This window comes from Myodes glareolus, chromosome 10, assembly GCF_982192425.1.
Source record: "Myodes glareolus chromosome 10, mMyoGla1.1, whole genome shotgun sequence".
Classification (NCBI taxonomy): domain Eukaryota; kingdom Metazoa; phylum Chordata; class Mammalia; order Rodentia; family Cricetidae; genus Myodes; species Myodes glareolus.
The window spans coordinates 54,079,421-54,097,524 of record NC_142035.1 but is presented as its reverse complement, the minus strand read 5'-3'; the positions used below and the strand labels follow the sequence as shown (position 1 = coordinate 54,097,524).

At 44.9% G+C, this 18,104-nt stretch overlaps 1 protein-coding gene across 9 annotated transcripts in view; it reads left to right on the top strand.

The window, feature by feature from the left end:
• Sema6d (semaphorin 6D) overlaps window positions 1–17,627 on the top strand; it is a 574,281-nt gene extending 556,654 nt beyond the window's left edge. For 4 of the 9 annotated variants that reach the window (XM_085696406.2, XM_085696407.2, XM_048459681.3 and 1 more), the window contains 18 exons: window positions 3,590–3,751; window positions 4,154–4,265; window positions 4,795–4,855; window positions 4,972–5,034; window positions 5,141–5,242; window positions 5,482–5,572; window positions 6,021–6,140; window positions 6,811–6,899; window positions 7,622–7,839; window positions 7,948–8,079; window positions 8,319–8,474; window positions 8,564–8,737; window positions 9,462–9,602; window positions 9,701–9,778; window positions 10,167–10,228; window positions 10,585–10,641; window positions 12,073–12,240; window positions 13,934–17,627. In XM_085696406.2, coding sequence (XP_085552532.1) covers window positions 3,643–3,751; window positions 4,154–4,265; window positions 4,795–4,855; window positions 4,972–5,034; window positions 5,141–5,242; window positions 5,482–5,572; window positions 6,021–6,140; window positions 6,811–6,899; window positions 7,622–7,839; window positions 7,948–8,079; window positions 8,319–8,474; window positions 8,564–8,737; window positions 9,462–9,602; window positions 9,701–9,778; window positions 10,167–10,228; window positions 10,585–10,641; window positions 12,073–12,240; window positions 13,934–15,219 — 3,219 coding nt within the window. In that variant the 5' untranslated portion in view covers window positions 3,590–3,642 and the 3' untranslated portion in view covers window positions 15,220–17,627. The remainder of the gene's footprint in view (window positions 1–3,589; window positions 3,752–4,153; window positions 4,266–4,794; window positions 4,856–4,971; window positions 5,035–5,140; window positions 5,243–5,481; window positions 5,573–6,020; window positions 6,141–6,810; window positions 6,900–7,621; window positions 7,840–7,947; window positions 8,080–8,318; window positions 8,475–8,563; window positions 8,738–9,461; window positions 9,603–9,700; window positions 9,779–10,166; window positions 10,229–10,584; window positions 10,642–12,072; window positions 12,241–13,933) is intronic. The other 5 variants (XM_048459682.3, XM_085696409.2, XM_048459683.3 and 2 more) reach the window with 5 other exon arrangements.
• The last annotated feature ends 477 nt before the right edge of the window (window positions 17,628–18,104 follow it).

Below are 18,104 nucleotides of genomic sequence, written 5' to 3'. Positions count from 1 at the left end.
AGAGTGTCTTGCCCAGGTGCCTCACTTGACCTGAAGCTCTTCCAGGCAGCTGTTCTTGTTCTGGAGTCTTCTTTGTGATTTCCCCCCTCAGTCTTTCTTGCAGCTGCTTCCTGCTTTCTCCTGCTGGGAGGGCCTAGTAAATCTGGTCAGTTTTAGGGTGTTCTGGAAGCTATTCTACTGTTGTTGTGTTCACCTCCCTGCTTAGGGAGTTCCCCTGCAGGATGGAGTGGTTTAACCTTGGAGGAGACTAGCTCAAGATCACCTTCTCTTTTCTTGAAAACAGGTAGAGCAGGAGAACTCTACAGTCGTCAGTCTGCAGGTTAGGCTGCTGAAGGTTGGGTTGGATGGATTGAAGCTTTGCTCTCCCGTTTCTCTCGGTTCTTACGGTGCAGCTTTTTCTGGGCTACAAATGATGGCCTTTTGATGTTTCTTGGTTGCTGTCTTTGATATATATATTACCATTCAGACTGCCAAAAATACCGTTTTTCTTTCTAGTTGTGGTCTCATTTGTATAGACCTTAAAAATTATGTATCCCATAGGGCAAAATCAAGTGTGACTCTGGAGCTCCATCCTTGAACCCGTGTTCTCATGTGGATACAGCCGCTCAGACACTGGGTATCGTGGCAGCTTAGAGTTCCTTCTAAGAGCTCTTTATTATTTTTTGGCTCAGTGGTAATGTAATGCCAAAACATGACAAAATATGCCTATCTGTGTATCACTGCTCTCTGACTAGACAGAGTACCCACACTGAGGGTGTTCTCTCTGGAAGCTTACTCTGGGGAAAGTAGTTCTTCCTCCTCAGTGGAGATGTCTGCATTTAGGGACCTGGACCTTGTCCCGCAAGAAAACACCATCATTGTGGTGATGGCAACACATCGGGTTTTTGCAAATGGTTCTACCTAACGGGAGAAGGGGATTCGCCTTCGTGTCCTTCTTACTTAATGAGATGAAACAATAAATCATAATATTTACTAAAAAGCTACTAGAACTTTGCTGTCAATCCGGTGGTGTTAGATGGATTATTTCACTGGTATTTGTATACTTCTATGTGTAGCATCAACAGTAAAATTGTATTTTTTTTTTAAATAGAGCTTGCTTTGTGAGCAGAAAGCCATTGGTGGTGTACTTGATTCTCTAAGAATTAGGCTGACTGCGGCAGGGTATGGGGAGAAGTGCTCTGTGTGTCAACTGAGGTGCTACAGGAAATGACAGCACAGCCATAGCTGGGGGCAGCTATGAGTCAGATGAGGGCCACTTCCTGTGTGAGGAAATTCAGGTGCTGCCTGGCTGGTTTGAGCCTCACACAACTCTCTGTTTCTCCACACATCTTTCCAAATTTCTTTGGGAGCAGTTGAGCGTTGGAGATCCTTTTCTATGATTCTGGGTAGAGAGAGCCAAGTGACTTTCCATCCAGAAGATAGAGTTTGGGACTGGAGCCACAGCCAGACTTGGTGCTTAGAGCATCATTAGTCTTTTTAGGCTGCTGGAATCGTCTGGGATCTTGAAAGCATAAGGTACGAGACCCAGAGAGGCTGCTCCAGAAGATGTTGCAAAGGGAATAAGGCAATGCTGTCACAGCCGAAAGTGTGTGGGGCAGAAATACTAGGATACATTAATTCAGACATGGGTTTGGCTTGGTAAAATTCTCAAGAGAAGGTTTGCTGATATGTGGGTATGAGCTGTAAAACCTATTCTCAATATAGTCCTTTGGTGTTTTTTAAATAGTCTTTTATTTGTAAGAGAAATTGGACTAATTGCCATTAGATTTAGCACGGCTTTTCACTAGACTGTGTCCAGACTCTGGAGACCAACCTGGCTGCACGCAATGCTAGCATGCTCAGATTCTACTGTACAACAGACATCTGTCCTGGAACTAGCTTTTGTAGACCAGGCTGGCCTTGAACTCACAGAGATCTGCCTGCCTCTGCCCCCGAGTGCTGGGATTAAAGGTGTGCGCCACCCCTGTCCGGCTTGCTATTCCCATATTTTATAGAGAAGGAAACCAGTTCTCCTAGAGATCATCTGGGGTCAGTTAGCCAGCAGTGGTGGAGTTCCATCCAGGCGCAAGCTCGAGTCATTTCCATTCACTCATATTTTTTTGTGAAGCATTTTTATTTATTAACTCACTGCTAGACTCATTATCTACTAACAGAGATTTTATTAAAACATTATTCTCGCCATATAAAACTAGGCCTGCTTTTAAAATTACAGTCTTACTCATCTATATTTGACTTTCACTTTTGTTCAAATTAAATAGTGTGTGCTGTGCATATTCACATTTTTTAATTTATTGAATGATTGTATTCTCCAGAATTTGAGACGGCTCTTTATAATTTGTCCCGCGGTTCTCAGGTGTACAGAGGGAGGCCTTTTTGATCACTGGGTTTTGTGACAGCTTTGGTTGTGAGAAGATGGCATTGATGAAAAGCAACATCCTTAGAATCCCAGAGAGATGCCTCTCCCATTGGCCCAGAAAAGACAATTCATTTTATCAATGAGTTGCTAACATACACAGATCTTTTACTTCTGTTCTGTTTTCATGGTTTTATTGGGGTATTGATCTACAGTGACTGTACATATTTAATGTGTGATTTAATATCTGCGAAACATAACTTCAGTGAAAATGATGAATATAGCCGTTCCTCTCAAAATGCCATCTGCTTGAAGGGAAAACATCCATTTCTCTCTCCGCAGTTTGGAGCAGAAAGTCTGGTCAGGGACTCAGCTGACTGCTCTGGACTCCAGCCTTGCCCTCGAGGCTCCATGAAAGTCAGACTGAATCCAGCCTTTTGGCAGTCTTTAGTTTTCCCATCTAACAAAGGAGGGTGTCGGGACTGATGGTCCCTAAGGCCCCCTACAGCTCAAATCTCAATAAAGCGAAGAGGACCGTGGGCTTAGGACATTGGTTTGCTCCTGAATGGTTTTATGGTAGAACGTCGGTGTCCCTAGAGGCTGGGTACCAGCCAGTCACCTCCTGTTTTACCAATTGGTTTTCACAAAATTGTCTGATTTCTTTTCAATCCCTTTCACCCTAATGCAAGGTCACTGGTTTCTCTTTGCAAGCCTGTCTTCAAAACACCTGTTTGAGAATGCAGAACTGTGGCTGGGGCGCTGCTGTCCACTCCACAGCAGTTACCCAAAAAGCCAGTGGTTGAGGGCAAGGTCATCAGCTCTGGCTTTTCAAGGCAGCTTGGGCCTTTCCTGGGAGGAAGAGATGGGTTGTACCTCTGTGTTTCAGAACTCGGGTAAGGGATACAGATTGGAGTTTAATTAAAATTCTGATCCGTACTTTACCCGCTTCCTTGCCAAGTCAGCAGCCAACACTTCTGTTTGTGGATCTGGTGCTTTTGCCACTATGACACAGAGTTGCCTCCAAAATCCTGGCAAGTGAACCTAAAGCATCAATATGTTCACCAGGTGCTAGCCGGGCACTGCCTTCTGTCTGTTTTAGCAGATACCTGTCTGCCGCTGCCAGGTATCTTAGTAGGCAGGGAGCTATGGAAAGAGGTGGGCAAAAAATAGCATCGTCTACAGAGAAGGTAATTTCCCCACTGCATAAAGGTCTTCCACAATGCTTTTGTCTTCCAGGTAGCTAGGTGGGATTTCTGAGGAGGGGCCCTCAGATTTCTTCTTGGCCAACCATGAGGTTCTTCCTGCTGTGGTTCTGCGTGCTGTTCCTTCTGGCCTCCAGGTTACGGGCAGTCAGCTTCCCTGAAGACGACGAGCCCCTTAACACTGTCGATTATCACTGTAAGTCGCCCAAAACCATCTCATCATTTACAAAGGAAACCTTAAGTTTGTCTTCTTCTGTGTATATCCATTTTCAGCATCAGAGACAGATTTTAATATGTCTTTCCAGTGATTTGCACAATAAATCATCTGCATTTTTTTCCTCGACCGTGCAGAAACGGAGCCAGTTCTGTTGGGTGCTGTCCTGCGGCAGCCCATATGTAGAAATTGTGTGTTTTCAGTAAAAAAGAAAAAGACCATTTACTGACATTCTCCATCTTTTACTAATTTATATTCAAGACCTTAAGAGAGGAATTTAGTTAAAACCCTTTCTACAAGTACTATATACAGCTAATCAATGCTGTCTATTGATTCTTCAACTCTGTAATCCTGACTGATGGTTTAGCCCATTTTTACTTGCAGATTCTAGGCAATATCCGGTTTTTAGAGGACGCCCTTCAGGCAACGAATCGCAGCATAGGCTGGACTTTCAGCTGATGTTGAAAATTCGAGACACACTTTATATTGCTGGCAGGTAATTTTCCTTTCGTTGGTTTATTAGATTAAAATTCTTTTCTCTTGTGGTGCTTGCATTAATGTGTCTAGTTCATGAAAAACTAATATGTGATTGTGATCAAGAATTGCAAGTAACCAAAAATACTGTCCATGAAGAGCATGCTGGGTACCAGGCACAGAATACAGAGCTCCAGCCCTCTGTGACACATCCAGAAATCACACATCATTCTTTTGTCCTAAAGCAGCAGGGGAAAATTCATCCTTTATTCTTTTCTAACTTAGAATTATTCAAGCAAATATCAGAAATAGGGCCACGCTAAAGCCCTGTCGGTTTGCACAAGCTTGGAGGCAAGGGCCTCCTTTGGTCCTTGACTGCAGTGATTTCACAAAAGCAGCTCACTAATGAAACAGTGCTCTTTGTTGACTTCGTTGAAGTCACGGAAAAGCCTGGTGATCTTCAAAGAGCAGTAATGGCAGCTCTGTAAAGATGAAATAAGCTTAGCCTCTACGCATTCACGTGGTGTGACTTACTGCCTTGTTTCCAACAGAGATCAAGTCTATACAGTGAACTTAAATGAAATCCCCAAAACAGAGGTCATACCAAGCAAGGTGAGCCGCCAGCTACAGAGGGCAAATGTATTCACACACCCTCTGAGCTTCAGTCACGCCCCCTCCAAAAGCACAGCCTTTTAAAACTGAACTTTGATTTTACTTGGTTAATCTAGAAGCTGACGTGGCGGTCCAGACAACAGGATCGAGAAAACTGTGCTATGAAAGGCAAGCATAAAGTGAGTGCGGCGGCTGGGTGCCTGCTACGTCCCCCTCTTTGTGGGCTTGCCATCCTAACATCAGCACGGGAGATGTCTTACAGCCATGTGCTTATTCTTCCCTTAGGATGAGTGCCACAACTTTATCAAAGTCTTTGTTCCAAGAAACGATGAGATGGTTTTTGTCTGTGGTACCAATGCTTTCAACCCAATGTGTAGATACTATAGGGTAAGTATGTTTTAGATGATGAATCTTTTTTTCCCCTTCAACTGTATTAGCCTTCACTGGTTTGCTTTTAGAGTTGAACCTTTCGTGTGTAACCCAGTGATTTGTTTTATCTCTCATGTTATAAGAGAGTGCAAACCAGAATCCCTCAAATAGAATTTCAGTATAAATAAAGCAATATTTCCTTCAAATAAGTGCATCGAACAGATGTGACACCAGCTATTTTTTTTTTCCTCTTGCAGTTGAATACCTTAGAGTATGATGGGGAAGAAATTAGCGGCCTGGCACGATGCCCATTTGATGCCAGACAAACCAATGTTGCCCTTTTTGCTGGTAAGAAGCTGTGGTGTACTGAATATCAATGATTAATGACATTGAAGGTACAGAAGAATTTAAAGGGAGGAAAAGGCTCAGACTTTGGATGGATACTTTGACATAAGCATTTCAGAGGCTAAAGCCAGTTGAGCAAATTGTCAGGAAGAATACGTAAAAAAAAAAAAAAAAAAGAGTATTTCAGTGACTGGGATATAAGCCTTCTTGCACGTGGCTCTGTCATTAACTAAGCTGCTGACCCTGAATACATTGCTTAATTTTTGGTGCATAGGTCCTTCATCTGTAAAATTAGGTAATATCATAGGACAGCCAATTAGAGGGTGAGGGTGAGCCCAGGTGTAGCGTATTGCATGGATAATGGTGACAGGTGAAACAGTGCAGAAGGTAACCATGCTGACATACCGCAGGTAATTATGGTTACTTTGCCAAATTATAACTTTGGTTTCAGATGGGAAGCTGTATTCTGCCACAGTGGCTGACTTCCTGGCCAGTGATGCTGTCATTTACAGAAGCATGGGGGATGGATCTGCCCTTCGCACAATAAAATATGATTCCAAATGGATCAAAGGTACCCATGAGGAGCAATGCCATTGGGTTGCTGGGGATGGTCAGATGGTCAAGGCCACCAGGAATTTAAGGGCAGGACTTTGGATTGCTCATCTAGAATAAGCGTATGGTGTTTTGCTTATGAATGATCAGAATGATCAGACCAGTCAACGCATGAAGGAGGGGGATGTTCATCCATGCCTGTATGCAGGTAGCCGAAGCAAACTCCAACAGCTAAAGAGAGGCCTTGTCTTCGGGCATCAGTTTGTCTCACTCCAAATGCACACAATACTACCTACCCTCCCTGGCCCGTCCACCCATCTTGGAACGTTAGTAGTGAGAACCAATGAGTTCAGACTTCTAGAGTCATGTTGTTCTTCCAAGTCTGAAAATCAGGGTTTTTTTTTTTTTTAAATCTCAATATGGGGTTTCCTTCCCTAGTTAAATAGGTTAATGAACAAATCTGTTGAAACAAAGACCTTTGCTGTAGTTCACTTCCCCATAGGCCGTGTTTTACAGTCCATTAGCTGACTTTAAAGACGCGGGCCCCTGAAGCTTGAACACACCCATATTGGGACTCCGAGGAATCATTGCTGCAAGGGCAGGAATGAAGCAAGCATACCTGGCCGCTGGGGTCTTACACTAACTGAATCATTCCTTAAGAATGGTTTGTTTTTAATTTTTTCTTCCAGAACCACACTTCCTTCACGCCATCGAATATGGAAACTATGTCTATTTCTTCTTCCGAGAAATCGCCGTGGAACATAATAACTTGGGCAAGGCAAGTATACACGCTAGATGTGCTGCAGTGGGCTTGGACTGCAGGGAATCGCACCCACCTTGGCAGAGTGGTGGGTGCTCCCCTGTCTTGTGTCAGAGAGCTTGCTTCAGTGCATATGAGGTCAAGTAAGGGACTCGGGTTGCTGATGGTGCAGCTGACGGCTGGGAACTGGGAAACACCTCCCAATGCCCAAGAGTGGGAACAGCTGCCTCCTCGGCCTTTCAGAAGCATTCACATTTTTTATTTTTATCACCACGGAACGTGGGGGCTTCTTTTTCACTCTTTAGACAGCCATTGATGGTCTCATCATTTCCCATGTCAAAGGCAGAATGGAGAAGGGGACCCCCCTCCCCCGCCGTTGAATTTAGAGTGTTTCTGTATAAGTACATGGACTCCTTGCGTGTGGCCGTCTCTTCTGTGACTTGACATTTGAATATGAGAAGCAATAGAGAAAGTTAGAGACAGAAGTTCAGACACGGTTTTCATTCTGCCAGGAAGACAGCTAGCTCATGTCTGCGAAGCATGTTTGGCAGTGTGGGGAAAACTCTCCACCGCTTGCTTCCTGTGCAGAAGCAGCAAGGGGCAGCTAGCTTTGAGCCAGACATCGAGTTTGTTTGTTTGTTTTTGTTTTTGTCCCTCCCCTAAGTAGCAGCATTTTGCTGTGCTCCTCTTCCATGCTCACAACCTCATCCATCGCTCGCTTGGCTTTTGTCTCCCGGCAGGCTGTGTATTCCCGCGTGGCTCGCATTTGTAAGAACGACATGGGTGGCTCCCAGCGGGTCCTGGAGAAACACTGGACTTCCTTCCTGAAGGCTCGGCTTAACTGCTCTGTCCCCGGAGATTCCTTTTTCTATTTCGACGTCCTGCAGTCCATCACAGACATAATTCAAATCAATGGTGTCCCCACCGTGATTGGGGTCTTCACCACGCAGCTCAACAGGTGGGAACAAGCAGGGTCCGGCTCCTCCCAGAAGTGCTCTGTGCTCCCTCAGACCCTGGCATGGCCCCCCATTGCCAGCCTCTTCCTCACGGTTTTCTCATTTTTCAGCATTCCCGGCTCTGCCGTCTGTGCCTTCAGCATGGACGACATTGAGAAAGTGTTCAAAGGGCGATTCAAAGAACAGAAAACCCCTGACTCTGTTTGGACGGCAGTCCCCGAAGACAAAGTTCCGAAACCAAGGTAAGGAAAAGAGTTGAAAGGTTTTTGTATTGAACAAAACCACTGTGAACCTTGGAACCGTCTGTCTACCCTGTGCCTGTGGATGTGAAGGGCCCGTGGAATTCTGGGAAATTATATTACTCCTCTGGCTTTGCTGTCATTCATTCCTCTCTTGACCGCTTTCCCACGGAATGTGTGCTCACACCTTAAAATACAATTATGTGAGAGAGAATGATTGAAGATCGCTATTTTCATTTCAGGCCTGGCTGTTGTGCCAAACATGGTCTCGCGGAAGCTTACAAAACCTCCATCGACTTCCCAGATGAGACCCTGTCTTTCATCAAATCCCATCCCTTGATGGACTCTGCTGTTCCACCCATCGCTGATGAGCCCTGGTTCACAAAGACACGGGTCAGGTGAGACCATGGGTAAACTACTTCTACCACACAGCTCTGTCACTGCCCCCCGCCCCCACTCACACTGACTTGCCTCTCTCCTCTGCTAGGTACAGGTTGACGGCCATCGAAGTGGACCGTGCAGCAGGGCCCTACCAGAACTACACAGTCATCTTTGTTGGCTCGGAAGCTGGTGTGGTGCTTAAAGTATTGGCGAAGACCAGTCCTTTCTCTTTGAATGACAGTGTGTTGCTTGAAGAGATTGAGGCGTACAACCAAGCCAAGTAAGTACGTTTGAGGAGAAATCTCTTCAGCTCTGCTCAAAAAGGCTTGGCGTGTATCTCCTCTGGCCCTTTCCTTTCAGACTTCTAAATCAGTGGTGCTTTTTACGGGTTCTGTTTGGGTTTTATTTCTCCCTTTATTATTTATCTCCCCCTGAAATACTTTTCAGGCTTGTTTGTGTTTTGTCAGCCCACTGGGGCACGGAGAGTGAACAGCTGATGAACTTAAAAATAAGTCAGCCCTTCTTTCTCACCGGTGAAAAATGAGAACCTTGCAGCTCTCTCTTACCTCGCAGATCTATTTCAGGAGGCCGCATGCGGTACAGTTGGTTGTGAGCATGCGCACAGAGGATGGACTTAAGCGTTTAGCGTTTTGTTCTAACCAAGGAGCTGAGGTTGTTCGGACAATTAAAACACGTAAGAAGTAAGGGAGAGGAATAGAGCATGTGAGACAGGCACCCAGAGGCCTCTCGCATGGGAGGACTTCACATTAGAATAGCATCCTTCTCTTCCTCTAGAGTCCAGCACGTTCTTTACGGCAGCAGCAACGCCATTCAACCCTTTTAAAGGCCCTTTGTTCAGCTTGAAATGGAACCAGCTATGCAAAAGCGTAGAGCTGTATCCCACAACTCCTTGGCTTGCTTAGCCACCAAATCACACATACCTCGTGTATAGATGACGCGGGTGTGACTTCAATGTGTGTCTTCAAATCGTCCCCACCAAACAGGTGCAGCGCCGAGAGCGAGGAGGACAGGAAGGTCGTCTCCTTGCAGCTGGACAAAGATCACCACGCTTTATACGTGGCCTTCTCCAGCTGCGTCGTGCGCATCCCCCTCAGCCGCTGTGAGCGCTACGGAGCCTGTAAAAAGTAAGCTTGTGTTTTCCATGTGCATTCCGGCTCCTGCAGTGGCATCTTCGGTGCTGACTGAGAAAATCCACGTCACAGCTTGTTTGGTTTTTCTCCAGGTCCTGCATTGCCTCACGGGACCCATACTGTGGCTGGCTAAGCCAGGGCGTTTGTGAGAGAGTGACCATAGGAATGCTGTAAGTACCCTGGACCACCCAACCACCGTCTCCGAGGGTATCGACACCTGAAAAAAAAATGATTTCCAGATATACTGCTTTTCGTTTCCTTCCTATCTTTTTCTGGCATGGGGAAAGTTTTAAAAAAGAAAACCTAAAATTTGAAAGGGAAACGGGATTTAGACACAGCAACCCTTGAGGGCAATGGATTCTGGGGAAGAACATTCCACTCCCTCAGACATTCTAGATAAACTAACAAGTAGTTCCTTCAGCAAGTTTGTTGAATCGTCAGTGTGTTCTCTCCGCTTACTGTCACTAACCAGTCTGTGTTCTCGGCTCTGTCCTGGCTGTCCCTTGTGTCCCTATGAAGGCTGTTAACTGAAGACTTCTTTGCTTTCCATAACCACAGTGCTGGAGGATATGAACAAGACATGGAGTACGGCAACACGGCCCACCTAGGGGACTGCCACGGTAAGACAGACGCCTCCCTGCCCTCCAGCTGCTGCTTTTGACTACGGTTGCACGCCAACATTATTTGACAACCAGCCTTTATAATGACTCGGGACACAAACCACCTAGCATTTAACGTAAACTTCGCAAAAGCTGAGCTGTTTGGTCATGGGGGTCCATTAGAAAAGATTCTGAATTTTACTTTTTCTTCCCCATTTGAACTTCTGTTAAGAGCAATCTAGAGAAAGGTAGTCTAACCAGTAGACTTTTAATTTGTAGTCTTTTCTTTTGACTTTTCCCTATGACTTGGAATTCATAAACTTTTTGCTTTCTTTCGGTTGCTTCTCACTGATTACTTGTTCCTTTAATCCCTTTAGAAAGTTTGCCTACTTCAACTACACCAGATTACCAAATATTTGGCGGTCCAACATCTGGTTAGTTTTTTTTAATTTTTTTGAATTAACAATCTTTTCTTTCCTTCGGTTCAGCATTTTCAGCCCCTCTCCCCCCTCCTCCTTTTGCGCAGTTTGGCAGCCCCTTCATTTTTCCGCTTTGACTCATAAACCCTCTGAAGGTCCTGAAAGATGTTTTCTTACTCGGCCCTTCACCCATGTGTAGCATGTTAATGATTCATCATTGACCAAGGCACATCCTTAAGGAAAGTCAAGTGGGCTGACATGTACTGCATTTCAACTGCACGCCGGCCGCCCAGCTTCCTTCTCTCTCAACCCCTTGCATTGTGAATGCTCCCTCTGGCCATCTATGTTCCATGGATGGCCGAACTGCATAATTTCCCCTTTCTCTCCCCACCTTTCATAAAACCAAGGAATGAACAATACGCATTTTGCGAAAATGTGTATTTCTAAGTTTTAAAGATCTTTTTTGAATGCTTTGTGGCAATCCCAGAAATCTCTGAATGTTGTGATCTCAGTGGTGTGAGAGAAGCTTCAGGTGAATGAAGCTGAACTTTGGTGTGTGACGATGTACAGTGGGGTCTCCGTGCACATCTGTCTGTGTTTGCTTAGAAGTCTCTACCTGTGACTCTTGGGTCAGTCTCTACCGTGTCTAAAAGCATATGCGTGTATATTCAAGGAAATCTACGAGGTTAAAGCTGGTAATAGATCCAGAGAGGTTCAGCTGCTCTTTGGTCTACACTGCTTCTAGAGTTCACATCAGTTTTATCCCTCAAGGGAGGAGAAAAGGATGACCCATCTCTAGGATCTCAACATCCCTAGTTAGTGTGTAAATGCCATTGCTTGTGTTTGAGTTACTGCTAACTCTTTGGAAGAAACTCCCCAGGCATTTCAGAGAGCACAGCATGGTTTGTGTGCACTGTGGATGGAGGCTCTCAGTGCAGTGAGAAATCTCCAAATGGACAAGAGGCCCTGGAGAAGCAAAATGGCCTCATAGGCAGAACTGGTTTATCAGGTCCAAATCAGCTGTTTACTTGGACTTGACCAGGTACTTTCTGTAATTCCATTATAGCTTTTCCAGGGAAGGATAAAGGACCCCAACCATTCACAAAAGTCCTCCATGCAATACATATTACAGATAAATCAAATGAACCCCAAGATCTGGAGGGAAGTAGGATCATCCCGAGCTGGGGCTCATACTACGTTTCCACAAGGAGACTTCAGTAGGAATGTTCTCATATCTTTACTTTTGAAATCTGCCTAGTCTGTCTTCCTTGTCAGTTTTTAGTTTTTACGCTTCTCTTACATGAAAAGGATTTGGAATAGTCCCCCTGGTGTGCTTTTAACCAAGTTCTAGGGCAGGATTTCTCAGACTTTTAAAGTGCAACAAAGCAATCAGAAAACTCTTCCAACGCTAGCCATGTTAATGGACGTCTATGTTTGCCACCACAGACATGGAGGTATCTTCATCTTCTGTTGCCACTGTGGCAAGTAGCCCAGAAATTACATCTAAAGTGCTTGATACCTGGAGACCTAAACTGACGAGCTCCCGGAAATTTGTAGTTCAAGATGACCCATACACTTCTGATTTTACTGATACTATATCAGGTATCCCAAAGGGTAAGGCCTGGCCAGGCACCTCCTCTCCAACTGCATGGAAACCTGACTCCTCGCACGGCTCTCAGAGGTGAAGCTCCGTAGAACTAGAGGGGTGGCTTCCTCTAGGTTCTCTGGCCACGGTGACTCGGCTGTCCTGTGGTTCAGTCTGAGTGCATTCCTACCCGAGACGTAGCTCCTGAGACAGCCACTCAGGATTTCTAATCTGCGTTTGTTTCGGCCTGGAGACACTGAGAGCCTGCTGAATATCAGAGAATTTTGAGGGTCACCCTCACAGTATTCCAAAAAAAAAAAAGAAAAAAGAAAAACAAAAAAAAACCTCAGATGACAAATATCCTGTTACCAAATTCTATCTAGGAGGCTTTCTCTGCCCCTTGCTTAGCTTCAGCTGGACATGTGATGTGGAAAGGCTTTGTGGAGTGACAGGTCACTCAGATGCCTCAAGCCATAAAGTATGACATAGTGCTTGTCCATAATTACTACTCTCAGCCCAGACTAGATGAAGTTTAAAAGCTGCCTGATCAATTTGCTTATTAGATTTAATCCTCTGGGGAACAGACGTCTCCCCCTTTGTGCATACGCGGTGGTATCAGGTTTCCAATCAGTTCTTACGGCATTACCTTGTCATTTATGATTTACTTCTGTTGATTTTTGGTTTTTTTTTATATTTTCATTGAAAACAATTTTATACTCATGATTTCTGTTTTGATTTCTTCAGTAATACCATTTCTTTTCTCCTTCCTCTCCTGGTCTTTCACAATGCCATGAAATTCCATAACTTTGACAGCTGATTTAAACCAACTAACATTAAAGGCCTTAGCAGTACTCTCTTAACACCAGAGAACCGTCCCAGTTGCTCTGGCTCAGTTACTCTGGGGTAGTTGCATGGATAACACAGAATCGACTTGAATCCCTCTCAATCTAACCCTTCTTTAATCGATCCTTAGATGTCTGTGGTTGCATTAAAATCTCCAATGGTTACCAACTAACTCACTCTTCACTCCCTAGGTCTAATTTAAGTATTCCTCAAATACCTTCCAGACAATTTAACGATATTCTGAAACTAATACATAGATGATTTTCTCACCCTGCCCGGCTTTCTTACATAGTAGCTACTTCGTGAATATTTCATCCCAAGATGAAATTTCAAAGTAGATCCGTGAAGACGAATGCGCCAGAGTACATTGTACTTAACCCTGACCAAGGACCTGCTTTTCGTTTGTGACCAGTTATGCTTTTGTTCTGGTTAACACAACTGTATTAGCATAGCTCTTTTACCTACCGTGACGTGTGTTTTTGCTAATTCAGACGTTTCCTTAACTCCAGCTGCAATTCTTTAGTCCTGATTTAGAAATTAGGGGAGAAGCGTAAGGTAAATGTTTTCTGGCATACTCTAACTCCTCTCTTTAGATAGAAACTCTTAAAATTCCTAACAACTGCTTAAAGGAGATTGGGGAAAAAATATGCCAAATGGAAGATAAGAGTTACATTGACTTTCGCAGCAAGCATATATGTTTCTGGAGCTTGTAGTGTGGTTTAAGGGGGAGGGGACCTACATGGGAAATGTGGGGATCTGTTGATCCTATAAGCTAGGCCTATAGAGCATTTGAAGATAGTATTGGTTCAGGGTAAGCACTTTTATATTTATTATTGTTTTGAAAGCACCTCATTCAAAGTCGTCACATATCTGTTGCAGGTGTGCGGTGGGAAGTCCAATCTGGAGACTCCAACCAGATGGTCCATATGAACGTCCTCATCACCTGTGTGTTTGCCGCTTTTGTCCTGGGTGCGTTCATCGCAGGCGTGGCTGTATACTGCTACCGTGACATGTTTGTTCGCAAGAACAGAAAGATCCATAAAGACGCCGAATCGGCCCAGTCATGCACAGACTCCAGTGGAAGCTTTGCCAAGCTGAATGGCCTCTTTGACAGTCCCGTCAAGGAATACCAACAGAACATTGATTCTCCTAAACTCTATAGCAACCTGCTGACCAGTCGGAAGGAGCTGCCGCCCACCGCGGATACAAAATCCATGGTCATGGAGCATCGAGGCCAGCCTCCAGAGCTGGCTGCTCTCCCCACACCCGAGTCCACGCCTGTGCTCCACCAGAAGACCCTGCAGGCCATGAAGAGCCACTCAGACAAGGCCCATGGCCACGGTGCTTCGAGGAGAGAACACCCCCAGTGTTTTCCTTCCAGTCCTCCACCCCACTCCCCGTTAAGTCATGGGCACATCCCCAGCGCTATTGTTCTTCCAAACGCCACCCACGACTACAACACGTCATTTTCAAACTCTAATGCTCACAAAGCCGAAAAGAAGCTTCAGAATATCGACCACCCTCTTACAAAGTCCAGTAAGAGGGAGCACCGGCGTTCTGTGGATTCCAGAAACACCCTTAACGACCTCCTGAAGCATCTGAATGACCCAAACAGTAACCCCAAAGCCATCATGGGAGAAATCCATATGGCGCATCAAACCCTCATGCTGGACCCCGTAGGACCTATGTCTGAGGTCCCACCCAAGGTCCCTAACCGGGAGGCATCTCTGTACTCCCCTCCCTCAACACTCCCCAGAAATAGTCCAACCAAGAGAGTCGATGTCCCTACCACTCCCGGGGTCCCAATGACATCTCTGGAAAGACAAAGGGGTTATCATAAAAATTCCTCCCAGAGGCACTCCATATCAGCTGTGCCTAAAAACTTAAACTCACCAAATGGTGTTTTGTTATCCAGACAGGCGAGTATGAACCGTGGAGGGTATATGCCTACTCCCACGGGGGCGAAGGTGGACTACATTCAGGGGACACCCGTGAGTGTCCATCTGCAGTCTTCCCTCTCCAGACAGAGCAGCTACAGCAGTAATGGTACCCTACCCAGGACGGGACTAAAGAGGACACCATCCTTAAAACCTGATGTGCCGCCAAAGCCTTCCTTTGTTCCTCAAACCACATCGGTCAGACCACTGAACAAATACACTTACTAGGCCTCCAGTGTGCTATTCCAGTGTGGCTTTGTCCTGTCCCTGTTGTTGAGGTCCCTGTGAGGGCACCTTAAGACAAGATACCTGCTTGTATTTTAAGAGAAACAAGTAGCCAAAGAAACTCTGTAACTTTGGTAACATCAGAACTTGCCACATGTAGCTACTGCATCCTGGCTTCTGTGTACTTGCCTGAAGCCGAGGGAGGTACTGGTCATTCCATTTCTCTTGTTTGAAGCTGAAGGGGTGTGTAGCCTGGAAGGGCTCCCTTCGCCAGTAGAAAGAGCTGATACAGTACTCAGAAGACTGAACAAATACTTGAAAATGGGTTCAATGTAGACTGCCATTATGTGTGGTCTTCCCATTAAATGTGAACATTTTAATATGTATGCATTCACCTTGCCTCTTGCACAAATGTCAAAATGAAAAGATGGGAATGTCTCAAAACAAAATGAGCTTGTAGATTACCAAGCAGTTTGCTAAAAAAAAAAAAATCAATCTTTGACCCAAACTGTAGCATTTTTTTTTCATGTGTGGCACTGTTTTTTTTTTTATTTGATGCCACGAACAAACCTGTATGAGAGGTGTGTGTGTGTGTGTGTGTGTGTGAGAGAGAGAGAGAGAGAGAGAGCGAGCTCTGTGCCCATTAAGATTTATTTAGGTGCCCATTGCGTCTTTTTGTACTATGGAGTTGTTTACACTAAGCATGACTGAAGACAGCTAACTTCCTCCCACACCAATCCATTGTGTTCAGCTCCGAGAAAGGAGGTAGAGGCTCCTTTGACTGTCAAGTGATTAACTTAACCTATGTGGTACCCAATGTCAGAACATGTAAGAGTTCTAAATAATGTTGTGCTGCTATCATCAAAACTTCTCTTCGAGCCTTGCCAGCTTAAGAGGCTAGAGTTATTAAGATGTACCTTTGATGTATCTACCAGTATTCAGTAGTAACGTTTACCCGTCCACTGTGAATCAAAGCTACCTAACCCTGGACACACTCATAAGTGTTTCTTTTGATTGTGTTATTTTATTTTCCACATAGTAAAAAAAAAATTTTTTCTTCTGTTCACTCTTCCTTCCCCCAAGACAGAAAGAGAAAACCGAAACAGAGGACGAAAGAAAGAGACAGAAAAGGAATTGCAGTCGGCTCACCAGGGAGGGTGTGAAAGCCCACAGTGGTGCCGCCCTGTCCTCTGTGCTGTGTTCTGAGGATGGTCTCCTGAGTCATGCAGGCAGTGACAGTAAACTGTAAATACCACATGTGAGTTTACCCGGATCTGTACATTTTGTGCCTTATTCACGAGAGTGGTAGGAGTTCTGCAGTACGTTGCGTGTTTCCGCTATTAGCGCATCATTTCCCGTGTGCCAGTTGTAAATGTTTTTCAGCCAGCGCCCGACGACTTATTACAAAGTCAGAAAGCAATTTGTTGTTGAACTCTCCCCGCCCCCGCCCCCGCCCCCGCCCCCGCCCCCGCCCCCTCCCCCACGCACCAGAATCTGAAGCAGCACCCGCCCCTGCCATGACAAACATTCCACCCCTGCTCTTCTGGAAATGTGAAGGCAGATGAGGGTTCCCAGGGAATGTGGCACCTGCGGAAACCATGTCTAAAGTCATCTCTACGTAGCTTGACAGAGCCCACTGGTGTGCAGCCTACTGACGACTTTGGTTAACCCAATGTACATCACCCAGTCTTATCCAACCTAGTCAGAAATTACCACAGCTGAGGAAGGCTCCTGACCCAGTCAGGTAGAGTTCAGCCGCTATCTCGGGACAGTGACAGTGGCATGCATTACTTGGGGGGAGGAACGGGTGCAGAACACCAGATCATTTTTAGACAGAATGTAGAATACTGATGGAGTTGGTCTTTTCCTTCAAGAACATTCTTTTCTAGAGAAAGAAAAAACCAATGATCCCTTAAAAGCTGAAACACCTGTTCTCAAACGACTTCAGCTTTGCAACTAAAATATTACAGTTTAATCAATTAAACCAACCAACAATAAGCACTACACAGTCTGCCACCAACGGTGTGTTTGCATTTACCTTAAAATATTAATCCCAGCGTGGTAACTCTGTGTGACCCCGCTAACATTTTGTAACATTGTGCTGCCTTAGAGTGTACTGTGAGTTCTATCAGTATTTATGTTGAAATTTCTAACATGGAGTTTAGTCTCTATTCTGTTAATTTAATTTTTAAATGCTTTATCCATTTGTGCAAAGGTAAACACAGATTGTATCTTTTTTAATGGTACGGCATAAAAAAAATAACCCTAAAGTGAAGTGGCTCTATACTCTTTTATAGAGTACTTTAACATGTATAGATATCTTGTAAACTTGTATTGTGGATGTGTAAATAATATGTACTTTGGGTTTTTAACACCGCATGTAAAGTCAAAATAAAATATCCAAGTCATTACACCTTGCCTTTTGACATTTAAGAGGTTTAGACGTCATTTGTTTTATGTTAGTCATGCTATAGTTATTTCAAAGTCTAGTAACATTCTTATCAGAAATATTTGTTACCTTTTTACATTATATTTCTCTTTTCTCCCTGGAAGACTGTTGTTAAAGGCGGGAGCCTGAAATTAGACCAGCAGTTCAGAAAATCACATGGCTGATGGCCCTGCATCCACAGCCAAATGGTGATCTTGTGCCTTGATCTAGTTCGAAGAGCATTTTAGAATTTATACTCTTTGGGCTGAGGAATGGCTAGGTGGGTACAGTGCTTGGTGTGCAATCATCAGGACCAGAGTTTGAACCTCCAGCACCTTGAACTTGGTACAGTAGCAGCACTTCGTAACACCGGTACTCCTAACAGATGGGAGACAGAGACAGGAGAGTCCCCCAAATAGGCCTGCTAGTCTAGTATAAGCTGAGCTGAACAAGAGACCCT